Below are 23947 nucleotides of genomic sequence, written 5' to 3'. Positions count from 1 at the left end.
GCTCCCTTCCAGGGGGATAGACAGGAAGAATGAGCTTCAGGAACATTATGCAGCTTAGCAAGGAAAATGCAAAGTTCTGCCCTAGCAGGGGATTGAGGCATAACCCCATAGCAGTATCAGCTGAGGACTGGCTGTCTGGGAAGTGGCTCTGCTGTACCTGGATATGCTGATAGACATGAGCTGAGGGTAATCCAGGGCACATCCAAAGGTGTGGAACCAAAGGTGACCAACGATGTCATGAGCTGTTTTTAACAGGAGCATGGCCAGGATATTGAACAAAATTATGATTAATGTGCTCTACTCTGAAGAGTAGTAGAGTCTACCTGCTGTGAAACCATGTGTAGAATATTGTCACCAGTTTTGAGCACCCAATATATAAGAAAGAGAGATTAACCAGATCAAGTTCAGTTGAGGGTTACCAGGAGGATCAAGCGGTGAAGAAAGGGTGATGTTTAGACTTGTTCATCCTAGAAATGTCTTCAGGGTGGGAGGAATCCTGCTGCCTGCCAGTGCTTGCAGTAGGGTCATTGAGAAGGTGTAGCCAAGCACTTTACAGAATGGTGATGGGAGGTGGGAGAAACAAGCAAAAGCTGAACTGAGAAAGGTTCTGCTGCATCTACAGAAAAACTTCTTCATGTTGAGGCTAGGCAGACAAGGAAACAGATTGCCCAGAGATGTTATGCAGTGGCTGTCTTCAGAGCTTTCCAGGGTTCACATCAATAAGGCTCTGAGTGAGCTGGTCTGTCCTTATAGGTGAACCTGCACTGAGCAGGCGGTTGAATTAGAGACCGCTTCAGGTCCCTTCCAGTCTCAGTTATCCCACAGTTTAGTTATTAACTCAGTACATCACATACTTGTAATTTCCTGGAGACTTGCCCTTATGGAAGGAACGTGTCATTTCTCTGTTGCCCTTTGAATTTGGATAAGGAGGTTCTGTACACACCATGTAACCAGGAGCTCTGCAGCAAGCTCGTGCTGATTTAGTGTGATGTTGGCAGCTTCCGACCTGAAACACAGATCCACTTCTGGCATAAATATAAGATTCTGTTTGTTTGGTGGTGAGAAGCTGCCAAGGTGTGTTCTAATTAAAGAAATATATTATAATTTATTTGCATTGGATTTGAAGTGACATTGCAGCCCTCGATACTACCCACTCCCTTTAGAAGAAAATTATATAAATCTCCATGCTATGCACAGGAGAGCAGCTCTTATGGCAGAGGTAATATCTTTAGATCATCTACCTGTGCACCTTAATGCTAAATTGGAGCAGGTAAGGCCCATTGAGACTATAGGTGGTTAGGTTTTTTAGAAGCTTACATTTAGTCGTGGATGAAAAGAGCTGTGCTCTAACTCAGGTCAAGTGAGATAAAGTGCCTCTTTCATATGAGGAGAGGCCAGGAATGAAGCTGAGGGAGCCAGACTCTTCTCAAGACAAGAGGCGGCAAGCAAAATTTGAAACATGTTAAATTCCACCTAAATTCAAGAGATCTGTTTTGAGGTAATCAGGCATGGAAACAGGGTAGCCAGAGAGTTTTGGAATGTCTGTGCATGGGGATAATTCAGCACCTGCTTAACAAGATCCAGGGCAGCCTGTTCTAGCTGACCCTACTCGAGTGAGATGGTTGGATAAAATGCTTTCAAGATGTCCCTTCCAACTTCAGTTATTCCATGAAATTGCCACTAACATGTAGCTCATCTCTTCTCTCCTTGACTCTTCCAGGTGGTGGATTCCCAGCTGGCTTGCATGATGAATGAGAACAGCATAGATTACATATCTCGGTTTAATGACCTTGCCCAGGAGCTGTCGATACCTGAGCCAACTCGCAGGGAGATCCTGTTTGATGGAGGAGGCAGTGGTCCCCCAGTTGGGGATCTCTCGCAGTAAGGGAATGACCAGCAGGCTGGTGCAGACTGTTCAGCTAAGTTGGAGCTTGCAGTGCTGGAACTTGACAAGGGCAGCAGCTGAGGCTGAGTTATCCCTGTCCTGTGTACTTCTTTCTAACACAGAAGCATTGGTTTCAAAGGTCTCAAGAAGTACTTGCAAGTCCTGGAATGTGCAATATGCTGGCAACAACAGAACATGGAATAACATTACAGGGAATAGTGTGTCCCTGCATCAGCAATGTAAGATTACAGGTTTGTGGGACAGTCCTGGACTTGTACTTTGGAATGGCCTAAGCAAGCAGCTCATGTAGGGATGGAATTGGCACAAGCTCCTGTGTATGAATTATTGTTTGCATAGTAATCAAAATGCCATGCTTTTGGATCCATGTGAAAATTATGGAGGAGGAAGGGTAGGGATGGGTAGGGGAACCATTGTGTATCTTGACATGTCCTAGTTGGCAGTCTTCTTACCATTCAGTCAAACTGAAATTCTTGCACACTCTCCAGGGCACCACCACTCCTTGATGCTGTGTTCTTACAGACCACTTTGTTCCTTTGGCTCTTCGACCATTCCAGCAGGGCTCACACCTGCTTGCTTGTTTGGTAGGGGAGCTCTGATCCGCCCTGCTCCCATGCTGCTCCCCTACTTTTAAACCCCATCACATCACAATCATCATCACCCTGACCACACTCATATTCTTATCCTTTAAGATTCTTCAGCACATTGCACAGTTCACCCTGTGAGTGGGAGAGTGCTTTATTGCTCTCCCTGAAGAACAGTTGCTTTTTAGGTCTGGAAACATGGCAAAAGAGCTTACATTAGGAAAGCTGTGTGATAATTAGTCTTGGTTTTGCTGGAAACATGTAAATATTGTCATCTTCACAAAAACTGAGGATTTCCCTGGGAGAGGAAATAGTAAAGAATATTGTAATGTGTAGGAACAAATACTAGGTTAACACTAAAGCAGTTGAGATCAGTTTTGTGTCATGAAGAGAAGTGTCAAGTCCTAGCTTAATCCTTTAGTCCTTCCCTACTTCCCCTTTGTTCTGTGAACTCTGGGTGCTCTGTAGTACCTCAGCATCATTCTTCATTACAGTCACTCCCAGGCATGAATGGGTCTGGCACTCCCTCTGAAATCCCTGTGCATTTAATGTTGTGTTTTACTTTAGGAAAAACCCAGATCCTGATTCCAGTGGGTTCAACAGGATAGCAAGTTAATTTCTGGTGAGCTGGTTGTCCATCAATTCTAGCTTTATAACTCAGGAGATTTTTCCTATTCCCTCTTCTTTCCTTTCCTGTCCTGCCCTGAGCAAGAATACCCATGTTGTGCCCCTTTTGTAAGCACTTGCCTGCTTCTCCAGTTAGAGGATGTCCCTTGGCTGGCGTGAGTAGCTCTGAACTTTTCCATGGGGCTGTTCCTATATAAACCTCAACTTTGTATTAATAATAAATAAGCAAAGCTTCTCCATCCCTTAGGATATTATGATGGGTTCATTTCTGAACTTGCACTATACTTGGTGGATGTAGTTCTGCCTGTCTTTAGCTACTTGCACAAGGCATTTCTTCGACTGGGAGTCTCTTGTAACTTGTTCACAATGCACTGACTCTGCTGTTTGCCCAGTCCCTTCACCCTGCTTTAGGCAGATGATGTTTAGCTTTTATGGAGTTGGCCTTGTGTTTTCTGCATTAGAAGAAAACTGAGCAAGTTTTCTGATGCACACAGAGCCTTGTTTGAGAATTCTGACAGAATTGTCAGGAAATCACATAAATCTGGAATAGGAAAAGTTGAAGGTTGTCACAGAAATAAATGCTGGGGCCTGTTTTGTTCTGAGCATTCCCCCTTTGTATGGAGAGGACACTTGTTAATCTCAAGAGTCATGCCCACTGAAACTTTTCAGTTTTATTAAGAATTTGGCTGTGTTTTGGTTTGGACTTTCCCAGATTGTTCCTTCCTGGTTTTGGGTTCCTCCATTACTAATGCTGATTATTCTATATGCTATGTCTCCAGAAATCCTTCAGATTTGCAGGACAAAAGTAGAAGGCACCTACTATGGCTGTGGATTACAGAACATGCAGGAGGAAATGTGTTACATTCTAATCAAGTACTGTCTAAAAAGAAATCTGAACTTTCAAACTTCTAAATATGCAAGAGTAACATGAGGGTCTCCAGTGTAAATGTAACTTGGCAAACTTTTCATCTTCCGTATTGCTGGTAATGCAGTGGATATGACACTGGGTTTGGCTCTGAAGCTGACTAGAATAAAGGCCAGTATTGCTACACCTGCCACAGGAGTGGAGAGCAGAGCATTTCATCCTGATCCATGAAGGCTTTTTGCCTGCAATACAAGGAGCTGTCAGCTGCCCTGCCTCAGCCCACCCAGAGTGAAGGACACAATTGCAGAATGAAGGCAGCACAAGTGGTTATTTTTGATGATGCCATGACATCAGAAAACTTCTAATACCCTGAACCTTTGCAAGTGGGCTTGACCCTCTCAGTAATAATAGAGTATAAATTACAGAAATCAGTTCAGCACTCAGAATGTTGAGGTTAGAAATGTTTTCAGCATCAGCGCCTTAAAAGTTGTCATTATGAAGCAGAATTCAATTTCAGAAATGTAATGCATTGCAAACCGCTTTTTAAGAATAAAGGCCTTTGAGGACAAGGGAAGAGCTTAAGAGTAATTAAGATCATTGTGGTAGTTCTGAATTGATGCAGTATTTGTTACCCTTTCTATGTGAAAGGCCATTTAAACACATCTCTGATTGGACCAGCTCTAGATTCTAGGTGAATGCTTCACAGTAGTAGTCATCATCAGCTTGTGCCTGAGACTGCTAAGGACACACACACACATGTACACACACATATACGTGCACAGATGTGGGGGGTGGTGGAGGTAATACTCAAAACTTCTTCAATTTTTATTATTTCAGCTTCCCCAGCAGCAGGAACAAAATCTATATGAAGGACAATGTCAGGCTAAGCAGACATCCAAGCAAGTGGCACTGAAATGCACACAATATAATTTCTGAGGTAGAAATTACTTCATTGCGTTAGTACCTTCCTGGGACACTCTGAGGTGTTGGATTAATGGATACTAATAGCCTCTAGGTCTAGGATTAACTGTTCTAGGCTTTTCCCTCTCAGTGACAATAAGGCAGCTCTGAGTAGTTGACAAGGTAAATGCAGAAGATTCAGTGTCTCATCACCATGGGCTGAGTGCAGAGCAGTACCATAGCCCAAGGTTGGATTCACCCAAGTGTGTATGCACACACTGACAGAGATCTCTGTAGGGTGTTGCATCCTGATCATTCACACAATCCATTTTGTCCTGCATCACTAAATCTACTAAGCATAGGAATAGTAACCTTTTCATACAGCATTGTTAAGCCTTTTTTTGACGCCCCCTATATTTCTAAATTGAATTAAATGGCTTGATTCAAATCTAACCTAGAAAGACATCTCATTTACTGACAGCAGATGCCAGAGTGGAAATTCAGTTGCATTTTGTTTTCTACACTTAGACTTCAGATGCATTTATAAGGAAAGTACTGCACTTTTTTTTAACCTTTTCAAACCTTTGAATCTGTTAATTTCACAGCAATTTGTAAATGTTAACTAAGTGAAACCTTGCCAAGCACTACAGCAGTAAGTTATCATTAATTATTGAAACATGATAACTGCTTTAGAGCTTATGGTTCTGGCAGCAAAATTTAATGCTGTTTCTTTTAATAATAGTTAAGCCATATCATCTAAGGTTTCTGGCTTGTTTGAGATGTGAATTTGTTTTATAGATTATAAATATACCTATATAGTGTATGTACAAAGCAAAATGCCTGTCCTTACTGATTATTTTTTGTACCATACTGTAAATTATATTATTTATTCTTTACCAATTTTGGAAAAAGGTGTTTTGGTTATTTAATATAATATACAAAAGCTGTTAAACTTCTTCTGTTTAAATTTCCAATTCAACTTGTAAAGCTGTTTTTATTATTGTGCATAAATACATACTAATACTTGGTCTAACTTGTGTCCAGTGTTCCTTGCTGTTCATGTCCTCTCAGATTTTTTCATTTAAGCTTTATTTAAATGATCATAGCCTTGTGGCGGTGGGGGTTAAAATTCGTCTGTAAGGCCAAACCTTTCAAGTTGATTTGGTTGCAGTGAAATCAGGCACCTAACTCCCACTAGCATCTCCCATCCAAGATTTTTATGAGTCTCACCATGATCAGAGAAAATTTTGGTAAGGTTCTTTTTGCTTTATAGCTTTCATTCTCAGTAGTGTCTACTCATGGTGAGTTTCAGAAATGTGGTAAACCAGAGGGCTGGCTATCGTGAATGGCCTGTCTGGGTCCATGAGCACCAGTAACATGGGGGAGAAAAACAAAATAACAAACAAGAAAACTGGAAAAAATCCCAACCACCACCAACATGAAGATACAATAAAAATGGTAGTGTATATCTTGGGGTTTTGGGTTTTTTTTCCCATTCACAGCTTCAGATAAGCAGAAATGAAGCTTGGAGGTTTTATTCAGGCCATCATGTTTATACAGCCACTACCAGAAACACCTTTTCACCCCAGGACACTCAAGAAAAAGGAAGCCCTGATAGGGTTGCATAGTCTGTCTTCAGAGCTTTCCCACATAAAACTAACTAAAGCCCATAGAAAGGTGGGCTGACCCAGCACACACTGCTTTGGGCGAGCTAGACTCTCGAGGTCTGAAGTTCCTGTGATCTAGGTCAGTAACTAACTCCTTTTTGTACACTTTTCAGGATTTTGGTCTCTGTGACATACAAAAAGGCAGCTTTAATGTTGCACTGAGAAAGTGCATTGGCTGGGAAACTCAAATTAGCAAATCTAAAACACTACACCATGGGCACATGCCAGGGAGCAGAGTGGATCACAGCAGCTAGACTCTGCTCAATACTTTGCTGGCCAACCCAGCCTAACCTCTGTGTGCACTGACAAGGTCAGGTAAGGCATTGGGGCCCAACACACAAAAAGCTCAGAATTGATTAGGTTGTAAGGGACAACAGTGGGTCATCAGATCCCATTTCCCTGCACAAGCAGGGTCATACCAGAACATATGGCATAGGGCTGTGTCCAGATGGTTCTGGAATATCTCCAGTGAGAGAGATTCCACACCCTCTCTGGGCAGCCTGTTCAGTGCTCAGCCACTGCACAGTGAAGAACTTCTTCCTCTTGTTTGGGTAGAACTTCCTGGGCATCAGTTGCTGCCTTTGCCTCTTGTTCTACTGGCTGACACCAGAGGGAAGAGCCTGGTCGATACCCTTGATACCCACCCTTTAGATATTCATACACATTAATGAGGTCCCCTCTCAGCCATCTCTTCTCAAGGTTGACCAGGTCTAGCTCCCTCAGCCTTTCCTCATAAGAGAGAGTCTCTAGACCCTTGATCATCTTAGTAGCACTCTGATAGAACTGCTTCAGGAGCTCCATGTCTCTCTTGTACTGTGGGGCCCAGATGTGTACACAGTGCTCCAAATGTGGCTTCACCAGGGCTGGGTTGAGGGGCAGGATCATCTCCCTCAACCTTGGCCCCAAGGCACAGAGCTGGTCAGGGACAGATAGCTGTGCACCAGGACATCCAGGTCCTGCTCTGCAGCACTGCTGCCCAGCAGGTCAGCTCCCAGCCTGTAGTGCTGACCAGGCCTGTTCCTCCACAGGTGCAGGACCTGCATTTCCCCTTGTTGAATTACAGAAGGTTCTTCTCTACTCATCTTCCCAGGCTGTTGAAGTCCCTCTGAAGGGCTGCACAACCCTCTGAGGTACCAAGCCACTCCTCCAAGTTTTGTATCAGCAGTGAACTCGCTGAGGAGGCATTTGCTCCATCCAATCATTGATAAACAAGTTGTAAACAAGTTGTACAACACTGAGCCCAACAGAGACCTGGGGGACACCGCTGGTGACAGTTCTGCAACCTTACACTGTACTACTGATCACAAGCCTCTGGGATCTGCCATTCAGGTAGTTCTCAATCCATCCCACTGTCGACTCATCCAACCCACTTTTCTTGAGTTTGCCTGTGAGGATACCGTGAGGGAAAAGTGAGGTGGGCAAAGAAGAATTTGGCTTGCTTCCTCAAGTATGGACTGCCCTCCACTTCCTTCTTACTTCACAATTGGTACCTGCTCTTTGATAGGGGATGGATAGAGGATCTCTTTTCTGTTGGCTGATCCTGTCTTAGGGAGGCCAGAGCATGGCCCCACCAGTCTATGTCCTTCTTTGATTTTCTAATACTTCTCAACTTTTCTAGTTTGTCTTGTAGCTCTGCTACCAGGCTGGGCAGGTCATCCACCTGGTCATATCTGATGCAGCTGCCCATCACTGATACAATCCACTGACAGGCTCAGACGTGAGCTATGGCCTGAAATCTGTGTGGCTCCATAGGGTTTTTTGCATGTTTTGCATGATTTTTTGGGTCTTCAGTCTGAGCCACCACATCTTTTCTGGTGAGTTTAGGGGACTCTGTTTCCTGCTGAGTGGGCATCATACATTTAAGTTTTCTCAGCAACTGTAATGACCGGAAACTGAGCAAACTGCCCGCGCTCCCTGGAGCCACTTTAAATCTCCCGCGCTGCGCCGCGCAACGCTCCCTCTGCGCCTGAGGGACGGGTGAGGCTCGGGACTGCTGCTCGGGTATCCTAGGACTCGGAAACGCTGTGGAGGGCAGCAGGTTACGAGGTCCTCTCTGAGGTTTTTCCGTACTATGATCTTCCTCCAGTTTGCTGCTTTGCATCACCATGTCGAGGTGAAACCCTTACATAAGGTCCCAACTGTACGACTAAGATTCAGCGACCCCTCTCCGCTACTACAGCCCATACACCAACCCCGCCCCGTCCCTTAAATGCCCTCCATCTGCTCGCCCCGCCCTTCCTTCAGCCAATGGCTGTGCAGTTGCCTCTGACGGACGGGCAGTGTGACCAATGGAAGGCGTTCAGGATGAGCCAGACCCCGGTAGTTTTAAGCTTCCCTCCCTCTGCAAGGCTGGATGACCAGGCGGGATCTCGAGTTGGGTGGACTGCGTTCGATAGGCTGCTCGTCATGATGGGCAGCTAAATGGGCCAATGGCCGGGCAAGGCGGGGTGGCCGGCTCTCCCCGAGGCGCGGTTGCAGTGGGCTGCGGAGTGGAGCTCCAGAGTGCCACCATGTTCCAGGGCACTGAGGCTGAGCCGGCCAAGCCTAGCTCCAGGTGGGGCGGCTGGGGACGCTCGGCGGGGCGGGAGGGAAGAGTACGGCTGCTCGGAGTCCTCGGCGGGGCTTTGTTCAGGCGTGGGAGGTGCGGGCTCCGGCTGAGGGCCGTGAGGGGGAGAGGGGGGCGGGGATGTAGGCTCAGGCCGAGGAGATCGGATCCCCCCTGAGTAGCCTCATACCTCCCGTATTGCCGGATAGAAGCCAGCGTGCGGCTCCTGCCTTAGCCGTGCCTCAGTTTAGTTGTCCCGCTCCCCGGGGGCTGGGCTGGGCGGGGAGCGGCCACACTGCGCTCCCGTCGGTGCTGCCTGGGGCTTAGGCCGCCACGCTTGGGGCACATGGGGAGAGCCCCAGGGCCGGGCGCGGCGCCCACGGGTGCCTCGCCCGTCCTAACCCCAGAGCTCCTGCAGGGACTCCGGCGCGGGGAGAAGGGCCTAGCGCTGGGGAGCACCTTCTCCCGCCGTGTTTCTTCTAAAGGGAAGCGAGGGGCCCCAGCTACTTCCTGTGAAGCTGTAAGAGGGAGGATTCAGCACAAACGCTTGCAGAAGCAGATGTCGGCTTGTTTTCGCCCTACGAAGTATATTGCTTGCTTTGGAGCAGGGCAGATACGCTGAATACCGCAGGGCGTGAGTGCGGTGATAATCTATCTGCGAGGGTGTCGCGTGCGGGAAGGAGGAAGGGTTTCTAAATTGTCTAAGAACGCTTTAAGCTTTCCCGCATTCCAGTCGCTCCAAGCTGTGACCTGGTTTTAGAAGACTTGAGGATGCGCTGTCCTTGTAGTCTCTGAGAAGTGTCTGTTCTCATAGTAATTTCGAAACCACGTTTTAACGCATAAATTTGGTTTCCGGGCAAACCACTGCCACGTGTTAGTTAACAGCGAGCAAAAGTCTTACCGCGTGTTCCCCGTTGCCGTGTCAGGGTGTGTTTTTGGTGCCTGAGAGCAGGCTGGAGCCTCTCACAGCTCTGTACCAGAGCCCGTGTCAGCACCGCAGGAACTTCCTTTAGCAGGTTTGCAGCGTGGTCTCTGAGGTGTTTACTGTATTGACTCGTGGCCTGTGCCATCAAGGGGAACAGTACCTGGTTTAAAGACACAGCTTATTCTGTTCATTCCCTGAACAAAACTTTGTTTAGTGAGAATGCAAATCCTTTTTCAGTTCTTGGTATGTAGAAGTCGCTCTAATTAAAATTGAGCCTAATTCCAAATCCCTGCAGCAACCACCACCAGCTGTGGAAGTGGGGGGGGGGGCGGGGAAGGTCTTCCTAGTGTGAAAATCTTTCCTAGAAAATTATAAACAAGTGTTTGCATTTTGAGAACTTCATAATACGGGGGTATTGCTGTTAGAAGTAAATGATGCAAAGAAAGTGAAATAAGTGAAAGCTTTCACTTAATTGTCCAGTGAAATGTTTCTAGTGATCCTGTAAATGTGTACAGTGATAGAGCAAGCAGCTAGTTTGCTGAATTGAATTAACTGCCTAGTTTTACTTTATTAAACTTCAGCAATGACACTTTGTATTTTTAAGGAAGTTTTGGTTTTTTAAAATAAAACATTGAATTGTATTTCTAAGAGCTTCTAAAAGCAAAGCAGGACAGAGTTGTTCCGTTGTTGTGCACTATAAAGATGCATTGTATTAACATACCCTTGATTCATCCGGTGTATGAGCAGTTTCACAACTACTGCAAAGAGCTGACGATGGTAAATTTAACCACCTTGGAAATGTAATACTCGTGTTCCTCTAGTCCCATCGAGGCCACTGTAGAGTATTTTGGAGCTTTCAGATCAAGAATATGGCTGCTTAAGACAGCTTGCTGTTTGTATGTGAGTGAGCTGTTTAATGAGCTGTGAATTTCTATTGATCCCACAGCAGGAGCGCCCCAGGACCTCTGGCCTTGTTTTAGAGCCTGCAGTTCCAAACCTCAACACCTGCTTTTTGCTAGTTTCTTATGTATAATGCATCTTTTATCTACCATATTAGAACAGTCTGAAAACTGGTAAAACTTCAGTGTTTAACTTTCAGGCAGGATTAAAAAAAACCAAACATATATGTAGAGGGTGTCTTGATGTAATGGATAAGGCTTCCATAGGTTGGCTGAAAGGCTTAATGAGGAAAGGGCATTCAAATTCAAGTGTGTTAGAATGTAGAGGATAAAAAAAAAGATCAGAACAACTAATAAAAATTCTTCAAATTTGCCAGAAGAGAAAAAAGCAATTAGTAAGGGCTTTTAAACTTGAAGAATAGGGGTCTTGATTTAGCTGTTTTAGAGGAGTTCACAAACTTCTGGTCTGCTGGAGGGGAGGGAGAGAAAGGCAGATTTAAGATTTTGTAGAAGACAAAGGGTTGTTTTTTCGTGATTTGAAAGAAAAAAACAACACCTTCCCAAAGGAAGAAAAACCCAGCCTACCTGGCTAAAAGGAACAAAAACGCCTCCATATAAGCTGGCATAATACTGATGTAAACTAAAATGACTATAAACTAAAGTTACTGTACAGTATGTATTAAATTCCTGTGTACTCTGTTGAAGCAGCTCGACTTGCCAAGTTTAGCATGCTTTTTTCCTTTGGTGGGATTTACAAGTGAAATCTGATTTTCTTCCTTGGTTTGGGGGACTTGCATGTCTTACTGCTCTAGAAATGAGTATGTGGTAGTAGAGGAGGCCAGCAGTGCTCTAGAGGCTACACAACAAGAAAATAGCTTTGTAGTCTCCCAGATATTTGGTTGGAGGGAATGAGCGCAAAGCCCTGCCCTCTTTATTGGCATCAGCTGACAGACTTCGTTGCTGTATTTCAAGCTTATTTTTGGTAATTCCTGTGAATGACTTAGTTATCTGACTTTGTATTAGTTCAAATTTTATTAACCTGCTGTCACTGCCATAGTCACTGCCATATGAAAGTTTATGTAATGCTTGGGAGGTTCCCAGCATTTTGAAATTCTTGAAACTGAGGTGGTAAATCCACATTGTGTATGTAAAGACATCATTTTGCTTGATGCTGGCAGAAGAGGTACTTGTACTCTTGTACTTGATTTCCACCTTGTAAGCATCATGTGGTTTACCTGGTAACCATACCTCTAGTTAAGTTGTTCCACAGTATGGTTTTCTTAGTGATACTAAGATGAAAATAAGAGGACAGTATAAGATTAATCAGTATTAGATTTATTTTGATGAAGTTTCTTTACCGAATTATCAATATTTATAATCTTAAAATGGATTTTCTCTAGAATTTCTTTCTGCATAGGTATTAAAACCCATTGCAGGAATGAGAAGTAATTTGATTCTTATGACTTGCTATTTTACTTAAACCAAAAAAAATCTGAATGTAGTTATATTATTATTCCCCCCTCTGCTTGTAGGCATGTGTTAAGCAAACAGCATGGTAAATTGAGTAAATCTGGAGTGTAAGAGACTCCAGCTGTATAAACAGCTTTTTACTTCCTTTCAGTCTCTTGGCTGGTGTACTTAGTGTAGCTGGAATGCAAAAAAGACTAAGTGCAGTTAAAAAATAACTGAAAAGAACAGAAAAAGTCAAAAATAATTTAAATTATGTAAGAGGAATCTATTTTAACAGAGACCCTTCCCAAACTACTTTTTTGTAGAGTTCCCTTTTCTTTCAGTCTCCCCACTTTAAATACTTCAACTGCCTCATGATTTCTAGACCATTGTGAATGATTGAAATTCATAATTTACCTATACAGTGTCTGCTTTAATAGTGGGTTTAAGTCTTCTAAAATACATGGAGAGCACGGAGGCTAGTGGATCTGTAGTCCATTAGACACTAAATTGTAAATAAATAAGCTTTATATGATCTAACCTGTGCTTTGGACAAGGAGTTGTCCTATCTGCTGAAATTCTAGTTACTCCTTAAGCTGAAGGCATTAATTGAATCCACAGTCGTACTAAAGATTAAAATATTGAAATTGGCCAGCTAAGACAGTCCCTTTGAGGCTAGTACTGTGTATATAAACTATCCCCAGACTAAAATAGGAACTTTTATCTCTTCCTTTCCAAAAGGCCTAAAACTGCTTTCTGCATCATGAGATCTGAAATGCACACAAAGCTCATTTTCTGACAGAGTAGCCAAATATCTCTATTTTTGTGAAATTAAATCTTAAACTAGAGTAGATCTTGGCACCAAGAGGAGCTTCATTTTGTGCTCGGTGTAGCTCACCTGTAATGATGTGCTGCTGTAACAGTGCTAGGGAGAGGAGGGGTTGTAACAATTCGCTGACATTTGAATTATATTCAAGTTGAGTAGGATCGAGGTCTTGCAATTTGTAACTGTTCTCTTGGTTTAAAAGCAAAGGATTCTTTAGGTTCCAGATCAAGGGTTCAGATTAATAGTATAATTGAGCTACTACCTTTGTTCAGCTGCTAAGACTGTGGGTAATTGGTAGATGTAACTGCAAAAATTATTTTTGATACAGAATCCCAGAATCATTAAGGTTGGAAAAGCCCTCTGAAATCATGGAGTTCAAAGTATGACTGCTTGTTAACTAGACCAGAACATTAAGTGCCACATTCAGTCATTTTGTGAACACCTTCAGGGATGATGACTCTACCACTGCCCTGGTCAGCCCATTCCAGTGAAGTATCCCATTCTCCCTGTGAAGAAATTCTGGAACAGCACAGACAGCATAGCCATTTGTGTAGGTGGCAGTGTTAGGATCATTCCATGTAATCATAGATACCTTAATGATCAAGTTGACTGACCAGGAGGTTGGCAATATTTGTGCTGAACTTAAGAATATTTAAACAGCTCTTGAAATGTAAATACTTCATGGATGTAGCAGAACCTACTTTACAGAAGTATTTTACAGAATTTACTTTACCTAAAGTAAATTAAAATCAGGATAATTATATACAAGGAGAGAATGGGAAGGGGATATCAAATATGTTAAATGCTATACATTTTAAATGAACTTTTGGATATTGTTTCTCATTCTATAATACAGAGTATTGAAGCCCCCAGGGGGAGACTCTAGTAATCTTTTTGGGAGTACAGAAGAAGTGTCTTCTTCAAGCAGGCCACACCGAATGGCATCCAATATCTTTGGAGCATCAGAACAACCTCAGAACATTCCAAAAAGAACAAACCCTCCAGGTAAAAGCTGCCCCCTCTTTCTGTGTGATTGGGCTCTGAATTGCGGCATAGAATGATTTTGTGTTCCTAAACTGGAACACTGGGATCTGTCTTTTTATGTTGCATTTTTATATACTGAGTAGGGTTAAGCATCAAATCTCTTCAGACTTCTGAATATATGAATATTTCAGTGATCTGTATGTTCACAGACTTTTTAGCATGCCATTCAAATCTTAATTCTTTCCAAACTGAGGAAATGAATTGATGAAACAGCTTCTATTGTAGAGCTGTATCAGCAGTTAGCTCAATTTGAGAACCACAGGTGAATTGTAATAAAGGGTTTCAGCTAGGCAAATAAGACAAAGTCCCTAGGCAGCAGGGTTGTAGAAGTCCTTAAATTACATTTTTTTTTTTTATTTTTTTACTATAGTGTGAAAAAGTAATCTAGGAAAAAAATTCTTAACAACTGCCTTGCAGGAGGAAAAGAAAGTGGCATTTTTGAGGATTCTAGTTCTACTCAGCCTCGTCTACGCATGAATCCACCTGGTGGGAAGACAAGTGATATCTTTGGGTCTCCTGTCTCTCCTAGCATTGTGCGAGCACACCCGAACAAACCCAAGGTATTTGTACTTCTGTTGCTGTCAGATCAAGAAGCCAGCAGCTCTAGGGTCCTGTTGTGCTCTCTCATGTACCTGCACTCTCCCTAAGAACATAACTGAGTATGCATGGAGTGACTTTGAGTTAGACATATTCCTAAAGTCTCTTTGCTAGCTTATTAATTTGGGTGTATCAGATCTCTGCAGTTTGTTGTAAAAGTATTAATTAGACTGTGGATGTGTGTTCAAAAAACCTTTGATCTTTCATATAAGTGAGGTACAGCTGGAGCTCTTGGCAGAGCCAAGAGGCATTTAAACTGGATAGGGAGGAGATATTTCTCCTTATTCTGCAGTTTGGCAGATGTGATTTTGATGCAGACTTGGGAAGTTGGTGAGCTACAGTCATAAACCTTTGTGAGGCCTGGTTGTGCACTTCACCTCTCCTAAATACATGTATCTACAGTCACCTTGAAAGCACTTGAACAGATTAAGCTTAAGTGACCAACAGTGAAAAAGTGAATTTGGGATCAGTGGTGTCAGGCCCAGCAGGTACTTGATTTGTACAAGAGACACAAAAGTCTCTTAGTATAGTGTTACAGTTGTTATACATAGTTTATACAGTTGAGTTTTTATCTAGAAGCTGGGATGTGTAATAGTTGCTTGTAGTTAAGACCACATCTGGGTTTGGAAAAAGCAGGATACAGTACCAGTTACTGTATTTAAGTGACCTATATGCAGATTTACAACTTGCTGCCTTACTGTAAGTAAATAAGAAAAAGTGAGTAGCTATTATGATGATAATATTTTTGGCATGTCAAATAGCATGGAAATTTAACATTCTATGAAACTGACATGGTTTAGGAATGGTATTCCCCTGTTTAGTGTTCCCATGGAAAATGCTCCAAACCATGCACCACTCACACTCCCCTCCCCCTTCCTTCTGTGGCTGGGGAGGGAAATTGGATGTAAAAGGTAAAAATCATGGGTTGAGATAAGAGCAATTTACTGGAAATAGCAATCAGATACAAAAAGAACAGTAACAGCAACAAAATTAGTAATGGAGTGTACAAGAAGGATGAACAGTTCACACGTGAGTGCTCACCACAGGGAGCACAGTGCTATGCCAACTGCTCGGCCACACCACTGCCGGCCAGAAGGGACGTCTTCCCCCCACACCCTGCACATGATGTGGCATAGAATAAGTTCCAAGTCTCAGCCATGCCTTCCCTGGCCACTGCAAAAATTACCCCATATTGGCTGGAACCAGGACACAAATTATTGCTGTGCTGACTACAAGTCTAGTTTTCCCTAGAAGCTTAAGAGGAAAGAACCAGTCCAATTTAACTTTCTTGCCTTTGTGTTTTTCCCCTTAAATTTAAGGTGTTGGCAGAGTGCTTTCTTGTTATGCATGTTCTGAATAGTATTTGGGACCATATGAAAGGAGGAGGAGGAAAAACAAGATTGGGAGCTAGGTTTTGGCAGGAGTAGTGCTGTTGGTGTAGGAGAGGGTTTTGATTTGTTTCTCTGTACCCCTTTATTTGGATGATCGCTCTTTTTAGGTACTTTTATAGAAATATAACTTTAATTCCCATGAATTCCTGACTAAATGGAGGACAGCATTGTGGAAATTCTTATGTCATTAGTTAGAGCATTGGAATTGTGGGGAGAAACTGAGATGGAAAGAAGACAACATACTTACAAAAACTACTGCAGATTGAGTTTTATGGGTGGGAAAACATACTTCTCTGAAGTGTCTGTGTATTTCCAACAGTCAATTCAGATTGTCAGGGAAATGGTCTTCAAATGTTTTGATTATTACCTGACTGTTGGGATACTTGCTGAAGACAGGGATTGCTGCATACAAATAGGGTCTTCAAGGGCTTCTTGTATTGTAGTTGTGTGTACCAACTTCTCCTATGTGATAGCAGGTGCTTGACAGGATGAACAGATGAACAGGATGAACCCTAATTCCTGACGTTAAAATCAGTGAATCCTTAAGTTTGGAGAAGACCTCTAAAATTGTCTGGCAATTAACCCACCACTGCTGTGCTTACCACTTTGGTGATCTAATGTAGCCTCTTCATTCATGTTTCAATGAACTGTCTGAGATGTGCACCTTGCTGTAACATAGAAGATTTGTGCCCCTGCTTTTGGGGTTCTGTAGAAATGGAAGGGATTAAGGGCTACACACAGCTTACTTTTATTTGATCAGTGATCTATAAACTTAGAAATGAAGCAAAACTTCCAGAAGGATATTTGTGACAGATTTGCTGTTTGAGAGCAATAATACACTAAGATAGTTTTTGATTTCTTTGCAGGATCACATTGTCTTGAAAGAAGAGGAAATACCAAAGAAGCTAGAAGGTCAGCAAGATAAATTCTTTCCTTTGTTCTTTTTGGGAAGATAAGCTATGAGGAAGTTTCTTGTGCTTCTGCTTAAACATTAGCCTTAGTCTCATATTTTTAGGATAATATAACTGAAAAGTTTAGTCAGAAATCTAATTGCTTGTGTCGGGGAAATGGTTCTCTTCTTGTTACTGATGAGAACACAGGTGTGAGTCATGATACTTTGTGTGTGTATGTTTAGACTTTGCTTGTGATACCATGTGTGTATATACAGATATGTATGGAATTTGTATATGGCAAAGCATGTTATCAGGTTACCTCTTCCTCTCTTGCCATCTCTTTCAAATGGTTAATTTTTGCCTTCTGTAGTTGTAAATATTAAGCAGCTGACTGACAAAATATATTATTACTGAGCTAATTGTTAAAGAATTATGGGAACCCTGCTTTCAAGCTCAGTATGAAAGGATTGATTGATACGTTGTAGCGCTTAATTGCCTGCAACTGCCAAAATAATTCTGAATGGGTGTTGCTCAGTCTTCATATCCTTGTTAGAAAGATTGATGAAGGAAGAGAGGAATTTTTGTGAAAAGTGAAATTCTTTTCTTAGCACATGTTTCCTTCAGGAAAAATGAACAGATAATGAGAAACCTAGGTGTGTTGTGGATGGGAGATGCGGAAAATGCAGCCCACAGAAGATGAGGCACTTTGTGCACTACAGAATAGTAAGTGATCTGATGATCTAATCTATTTTTTTTAATGCAGCTACAGAAAATATCAAACCACACCTGGAAGACAGAGGCGAGAAAAAAGCTCTGGGCAAAGAGGAGCGATGGAAGGAGCCAGAACCTAAGATAGACAATCATGAACCCCGACTAGGGCCAAGGCCACGCTCACACAACAAAGTTCTCAATCCACCAGGGGGGAAATCCAGCATTGCATTCTATTAGGGTTATTGTGTCACTGTCACTAATGGAGAAACTGTTGTCTATGGTGGTGAGGTCAGTTTATACACTATTGCTTGTGAATAGATTCTTAGGCAGATGGATGAGGGTTATGTTAGAGTATGTAGGAAGTATAACCGGTTGATTTGGGGAGGACATGCTGGGGAGGGAATGGGTGCCTTGTGGAAGATGTGAGTATTGGCCTGCCTGGATGGGTGGCAGAGCACAATGTTAGTGTAACTTTGTGAAAAATCAGTGCTACTTAGTGGTGAGTTCCTCACACTTCTAGGTTCTTAGCTAACTTGTGGTTCAGCATGCTCTTGTGGAATCAGGCTTATCCATTCAGCCAACATATCAAACACTGTGAATGGGAAGAGGCCTGGAAGTCACACCTGAAGATTATGAAGTACAGCAGGTAGTCTGGGCTTTCCCCTAGGCAGTGGGATGCAGCTTCACAGCATGCGCTGACTTGCAGTCATGTGACTATAAATACCTTCCACTGGAACGAGTAGTGCTGCCATGGTTAAGAGTGTCTTCAGTGATTGCTTCTTTTTCTCCTTTCTTGCTTGCAGCACATGATTGCTGATACAAGGACAAAATAAGCTGAAAGTTTCTTTTTACTCATAAACCATCCTATGTTTGTAAAGATTGTGGTCTTCCCCTCCCCAGGTATTCAGGTCTTTTGGATGCCTTTAGTAATTTGCAGATTACTGTGACTGGCTCTTCACATGTGACAGTCCAACATGCTGTTTCATGTAGGTGCTTCTAGTTTAGTGCTTGTATGTTTTCTGGTAAAGATGTGGGTGCAAACAATAGCTTTATGGTACTCTTTGAACAGAGGCAATGTGGAAGTTTACAGTTACCATGGAGAATATACTGAGCTATCAGCCAGGTCACTCTGACCCAGCCTCTGTAGAAAGGGCTTATCTTCAGCACTGGCGTTCACTTAGCTCCCCATGAAAATCAGGACTGTTCTCCTATCTCTACCACAGTTAATTTCCTCTTGGTTTTACCTGTGCTGAGTCTGTTAGTGAATTCTCCTGTCTTTCATCAGCCTTACCTTTGCCTTTGACTGTCTCCTGTTGACTTTTGTTGGTAAGGTTGGGAGAATTATGCAAGTTCTCCCCAGCCTAGAGCAGTAATTGATTTTGCTGTAGATTACCTTAGTTGGAAAAACAAAGCCAGCACAAACAGAAGGTTTGTATTACTAAAATCTATCTTACTAAAATCTATCGTAAATCATGTTTGGAAGATGTGAATGTTTGCACAGATGTTTTTGGGAGAGGGTTTGTTCTCTGAATGGATTTTATGATCATATCCAGAGCTCTGAGATATATATATATATATATCTGTTAACTGTAGGTGCTCAATATTAAATATCTTGAATACAGACCTTTTAAATCTGACATATCAAAACAGGAGTTGTTCAGGTACACAAAAGAACAAGTGGCCTTATTGTGTATATCCACTGCTGTTCTAGCCCATGTTCCCTGGGAACTGCTGCTATTGAGACAGGGTGCTGAGCCAGGTGCTAAACTTCTCTGTGATTTTAATGCTTCGTAGGCCATGCAGTTCCCTTGTATCAGCAGCAGTGGGTGACTGCTTTAAGACTTAGTTGCCTTTTCAAATAGTGAAACATATGGGGCAGTGCTAGGAGAGAAACAGCCATTGCAAGTAGGGATTTAAATGCCTTTGTATCTTTCAGATTGGTTTGGAGCTGCCTATTAATTTTCCTCCCAGGAAAACAGGGCAGTAGTTCAAACTGCAACCCTGGAATGAACTTAAGTTACTTCCAAAACTTATTTCTTAGCAGCTCTTCCTGAGTCTGTGCTCTCCAGCCTCTGGCTCAGTCTCGGACATATTAGCCATTCCAGTTCCTTGTTCCAGTACTTGACAGGAAGCTGTCATGTAGAAAAGTCAGCCAGAGGCTGCTTCCTACATTTCAGGCTCTGGTAGCGGATGTTACCTGCAATACCAAGCATTTGGCATCTTTTAGTACCTGTTGTACATTGGCTTTAGTGCCTGTCTTTTAAAAGCAACTTCTAACTAGGCCTTAAATTAGTTAAACTATGTTAATTTTCTTGCATTTCTTTCTTTGGGATCTAAGCAGTGTTTTCAACTCTTCAGGTAAGATTGATCTGAGCATTTCTCTGGGACATAAGGGGATTGGAAATCAAATGACAGAACATGCAGTTATCAATAAATCTCTGTATTTTGTTACTTCATTCTGTGCTGTAGATGCCTGATTTTATAAATTGGTCAGTACTCTGTTTCACCATAGTTACACTGATGAATTTTATGGTCTGAAATGGGAAAAAATGCACATATATTTTCAGGCCTTCTGTACATGGGACTGTACTCAGGAGCTGTGACATCCTGCTCAAGGCTTCCTGTGAGACAGACACCTCTTATCTGTGATGGTGTAGGACAGTAGCAAGAGATCAGCTTAATGCCTTTCTGTGGACTACATTCCATGATACTACACTGGGGTTCTGTTATGTTCTTCAGCAATATTGTAAATAGAATTAAATATTCAAATATTTTAAATATTTCAGGCTATTTGCAGAAAAACATAGTAATTCTCCTTGAGCAGGGCATATTCTTTATGTGAAGTCACGCCCTTATTTGTATGTTTCTAGTGAGTGCATAAAACACCTTTCATGTGCCAGACTGCATTGGCTGACAGAGAAGGGTACTGCAACTACTGACATTGCAGTTCTAGGCGATCTGGACACAGTGACCTCTCAGCCAGGTTGTTGTGTGTCTGGCATTCATCCCTGAACTTCCAGGCTGTGATGCTCTCAGAGCCTCTCAGCCAGCCCTCACTCCTACAGTGACTTCTGTGTTTGGCCATTTACAATTCAGAACTCTCCTCTGAAGCATGTACAGTTTGGGTAGGATCTGCATAATGTGGGAATGTGGCAATGTCCTTGATAGCCCATCAGCAATGAAGGACTGTCTTTCCTTTGAGCTGCAGCCTCCAGTAGACTGCAGTATACCTCCACTTTGCAACTGTGTGTGTTACCTCATTGCTTTCCCCAGAGCTGCCGGTTTGTAGCTAAACACTTGGGATAGAATGTTTTCTGAGTTGCTGTTTCAGTCTGGGAAGGAAAATGATGGTGTCCATAGTGAGCTTAGCCTAGGAAGTGGTTAAAGGAGGACTTGCATACTTTCATGAGTCATATGTGGTTCTAGGCATATCTGGTGCTTAGTCCCTAAACATGTCACTGTGCCTGTCCTGTACAAGACCTCACGGCTCTAGTGAACAGCCCAGCTGCAGTGTGTCATCCTTCCTGATACCCATGTGTGCCAGTTAAGCCAGATCATGCATGTTTTTCCCTGTGAAGACTGCTGGCTACTGTGCCAAACCTTTAAAGCAAGCACTGTCCGATACTGTTGCATCACTGCATCACACCCTGCATTGCAATTTCAATGAGGAAGATTAATGTCCTCTGTTGGTGTTTTAAGCAGCATTACTGTGAGTTTTTAAGCACTAAATGAGTTACTGCTGTAGTATGTTCCCTGGAAGGTTGTCAGAGTTGCTTATGATCAATATGATCACCACGTTAATGGTGTGTGGATGTCCAAGAGTCCTGGCTACCTGGGTGATTCTGTGATAGAGGTGATCACCCAGTGATTTTTCCAAGCCCCTGATGTGTCTCTTGTTGAATTTCAGCTTGAAGCTCTGCTGAAACCATGTATCGCCTCCCTTTGAAAAAGGTGATGGATTGTCATGGAGGCTGGAATTTTCCATTGTTTCTGAAGGAGCAAAGATAGGTCACGGTATCCTGGCTGTGGGGAGACTTGGTCATATGTAAGCTTTTTCTGTCATTACTGGTTATCAGCTGTGCAAGAAGTGGACTGGGTAATAATTCATTGCTGGCCAAAAACTGATGCCCAGAAGTCTCCCAGCAGGCAAAGCTGGCTGCCTAGGCTGTTCCCACTTGAACACAGTTGGTGAGCAGGAAGAGGCAGATTTAAATTACTGGACTAAATTAGCAGCCCTGATTATTGTTGTAGTTTTATCTTGCTTCTGGGAATAAAGACAGTCTTATCTTGAATTGGCTTTCCCTTTCTTTCAATTTCCTTATATTCCTAAGAAAACCTCTTCTTCCTTAAGCGGGTCAAAATTCTCTCACATAGCCAGCAGGAATGCAGGAATTTGTTTTACTTACCAGCCTTTCTAGGTTCAGCTGACTTCTGATTGTGTTCTTACCCACTGCTTTTCTCCTCCCTCCTACATATACAGATACTTAAAATAGTAGCTGTGCTGCCTTTGGTTTCATGACCCCTCCTCTGCTGCTGCTTGGGTGTGTTACATGGCGCTTAAGCCAAAACCACAGGCCTCTGTGTTCAGGTGTATTAAAAGCACAGGGCCTCTTGAAGTAACAGGAACTTAACATTATGCCAGGTTCTTCATAAAGATCATAAAGATGATGACTTTTTCTCCACTGTCTCCTCCCACACACTTACATAGATGTGTGTTCTACTGTGTCAATGTTGAACATGCTGGCTGTTGGGAGCAAGCACTTGGGCATGAAGGGCAATCCAAGTCCAACTCAGTGTGAACTGCCTGAACTAATACCCACTTTAAGGCTTCAGTCTATACTTTACGTGTTTCAATCTACGGTGTCTTTGGCAAGAGGAATGTTCTGCCAGAGAATATGTGCAGCTTAAATGTTAAAGCCTGGGTTGTCTAAGGCTGGGGACATTGTAAGGCTTGGGGGTTTCTGTTACCTATAATCATAATCAGTGCAATACTACAAAAGTTAAAAAAAAACCTTGATTGTTTCCTTCCAGTTCTTGCAGCATGTTGACCTTTGTGAATGCCACACTTTCATATTCATGACAAGCTCAACCAAAGTGTGAGAGCCATGCAATTGCCTTTTTGAAAGCTCAGAGCTGAGCTCTGGTATCCCAGCTGCAAATTGGGTGCTGGTGTCCAGCAAAAATGGGGAAGTCAGGCAAAGCGCAGGTGGCTTCCTGGTCATCAGGGGGTCATTACTGAAAAAAGCTGAGTAAGCAATCAGCGTGCCCAGTGGAGGTGAGCAGGTACTGCTCCAGGAAGGGTCATCATCTCTCTCCTTATTGTTATGTCAGCTTCAAGATTTATCCATTTCAGCTGAAAGACAGGAGTGGCCTGTCCAGAAAGAACTCTGCCTGTGAGAAGCTCCAGTAGAGTCCTCCCACCCTGAAGATGGTCTTTGTGCAAGAGACCCAAAGGTCACCAGAATGTCCCCACATCTTCAGGTTCTGTGGGTAGGGCTTTTATAAGCAAGTGCAAGGGTCATTGTTCTGTGGTTTCTATAAAACCCTCTTGAGCTAACAGAAGTTCTCCATATAGGCAGTGAAAAAGGAGGGGGATAGGAAGGCTGTGACACCCAGCAGAGCAGACAGGCTTTGGTGCTACATCAATGAGAACCTTGTTAACCACTGGCAGACTTTAAGGAAAGTATGTCACAACTCTTTTTCAAAATAGAAGAGTGAAGTTTCTTTTCTAGTCATTTGGAGGTAGATTGTGGGATGTCAAACAGGAATGGCTGGCTTTTAAGCAAGCTTCTTCCTTGAAGGAGCAAGTACAGGACTTTGAGTGGTTATCCCAGCACTTGTAGCAGTACCAACCCCCTTTGAATTTAGCTGCTGCATCACATAGCATTAACTAAGAAAGCTGATGGAGTCAGCAAACCAGGCTGAAGTCACTGCTCTTAAGCCAGGGTATTAGCACATAAATCAGCTGTGAACACATTTTCTCCTGTTCACAAGTCTCCAGCATTAGTTTACAGCCCTGCTGTATGTGGTTTTTCATAGTTACAGCTGGAAATTCATCATGGGATTTTTCCTCTGAAAAAATACAAGTGCAGGATTTCAGCACTGAAGATTAGTACAGCAA

At 42.9% G+C, this 23947-nt stretch overlaps 2 protein-coding genes across 7 annotated transcripts in view; both read left to right on the top strand.

Annotated features, from left to right (window-relative positions):
- Window positions 1-5912, top strand: part of CRAMP1 (cramped chromatin regulator homolog 1) — a 49826-nt gene extending 43914 nt beyond the window's left edge. For 2 of the 5 annotated variants that reach the window (XM_015642950.3, XM_015642948.2), the window contains exon 21: window positions 1721-5912. In XM_015642950.3, the coding sequence (XP_015498436.1) occupies window positions 1721-1885 (165 nt within the window). In that variant the 3' untranslated portion in view covers window positions 1886-5912. The remainder of the gene's footprint in view (window positions 1-1720) is intronic. The other 3 variants (XR_001524110.2, XR_001524109.2, XR_001524111.2) reach the window with 3 other exon arrangements.
- Window positions 5913-8936: 3024 nt separating this feature from the next.
- JPT2 (Jupiter microtubule associated homolog 2) lies at window positions 8937-22118 on the top strand. Of its 2 annotated transcripts, none has more exons than XM_015643230.3 (5): window positions 8937-9100; window positions 14047-14195; window positions 14652-14794; window positions 17089-17134; window positions 17879-22118. In XM_015643230.3, exons 1-5 carry the CDS (start codon window positions 8976-8978, stop codon window positions 18061-18063), a joined length of 648 nt encoding a protein of 215 aa, XP_015498716.1. In that variant the 5' UTR covers window positions 8937-8975; the 3' UTR covers window positions 18064-22118. The 2 variants fall into 2 exon arrangements, with proteins under 2 accessions (XP_015498716.1, XP_033373749.1); XM_033517858.1 differs by lacking the exon at window positions 8937-9100 and adding an exon at window positions 9706-9725.
- The last annotated feature ends 1829 nt before the right edge of the window (window positions 22119-23947 follow it).

Source organism: Parus major, chromosome 14 (assembly GCF_001522545.3).
Source record: "Parus major isolate Abel chromosome 14, Parus_major1.1, whole genome shotgun sequence".
NCBI lineage: Eukaryota > Metazoa > Chordata > Aves > Passeriformes > Paridae > Parus > Parus major.
The sequence above is the reverse complement of the archived record's forward strand: the minus strand, read 5'-3'. Positions and strand labels throughout refer to the sequence as shown.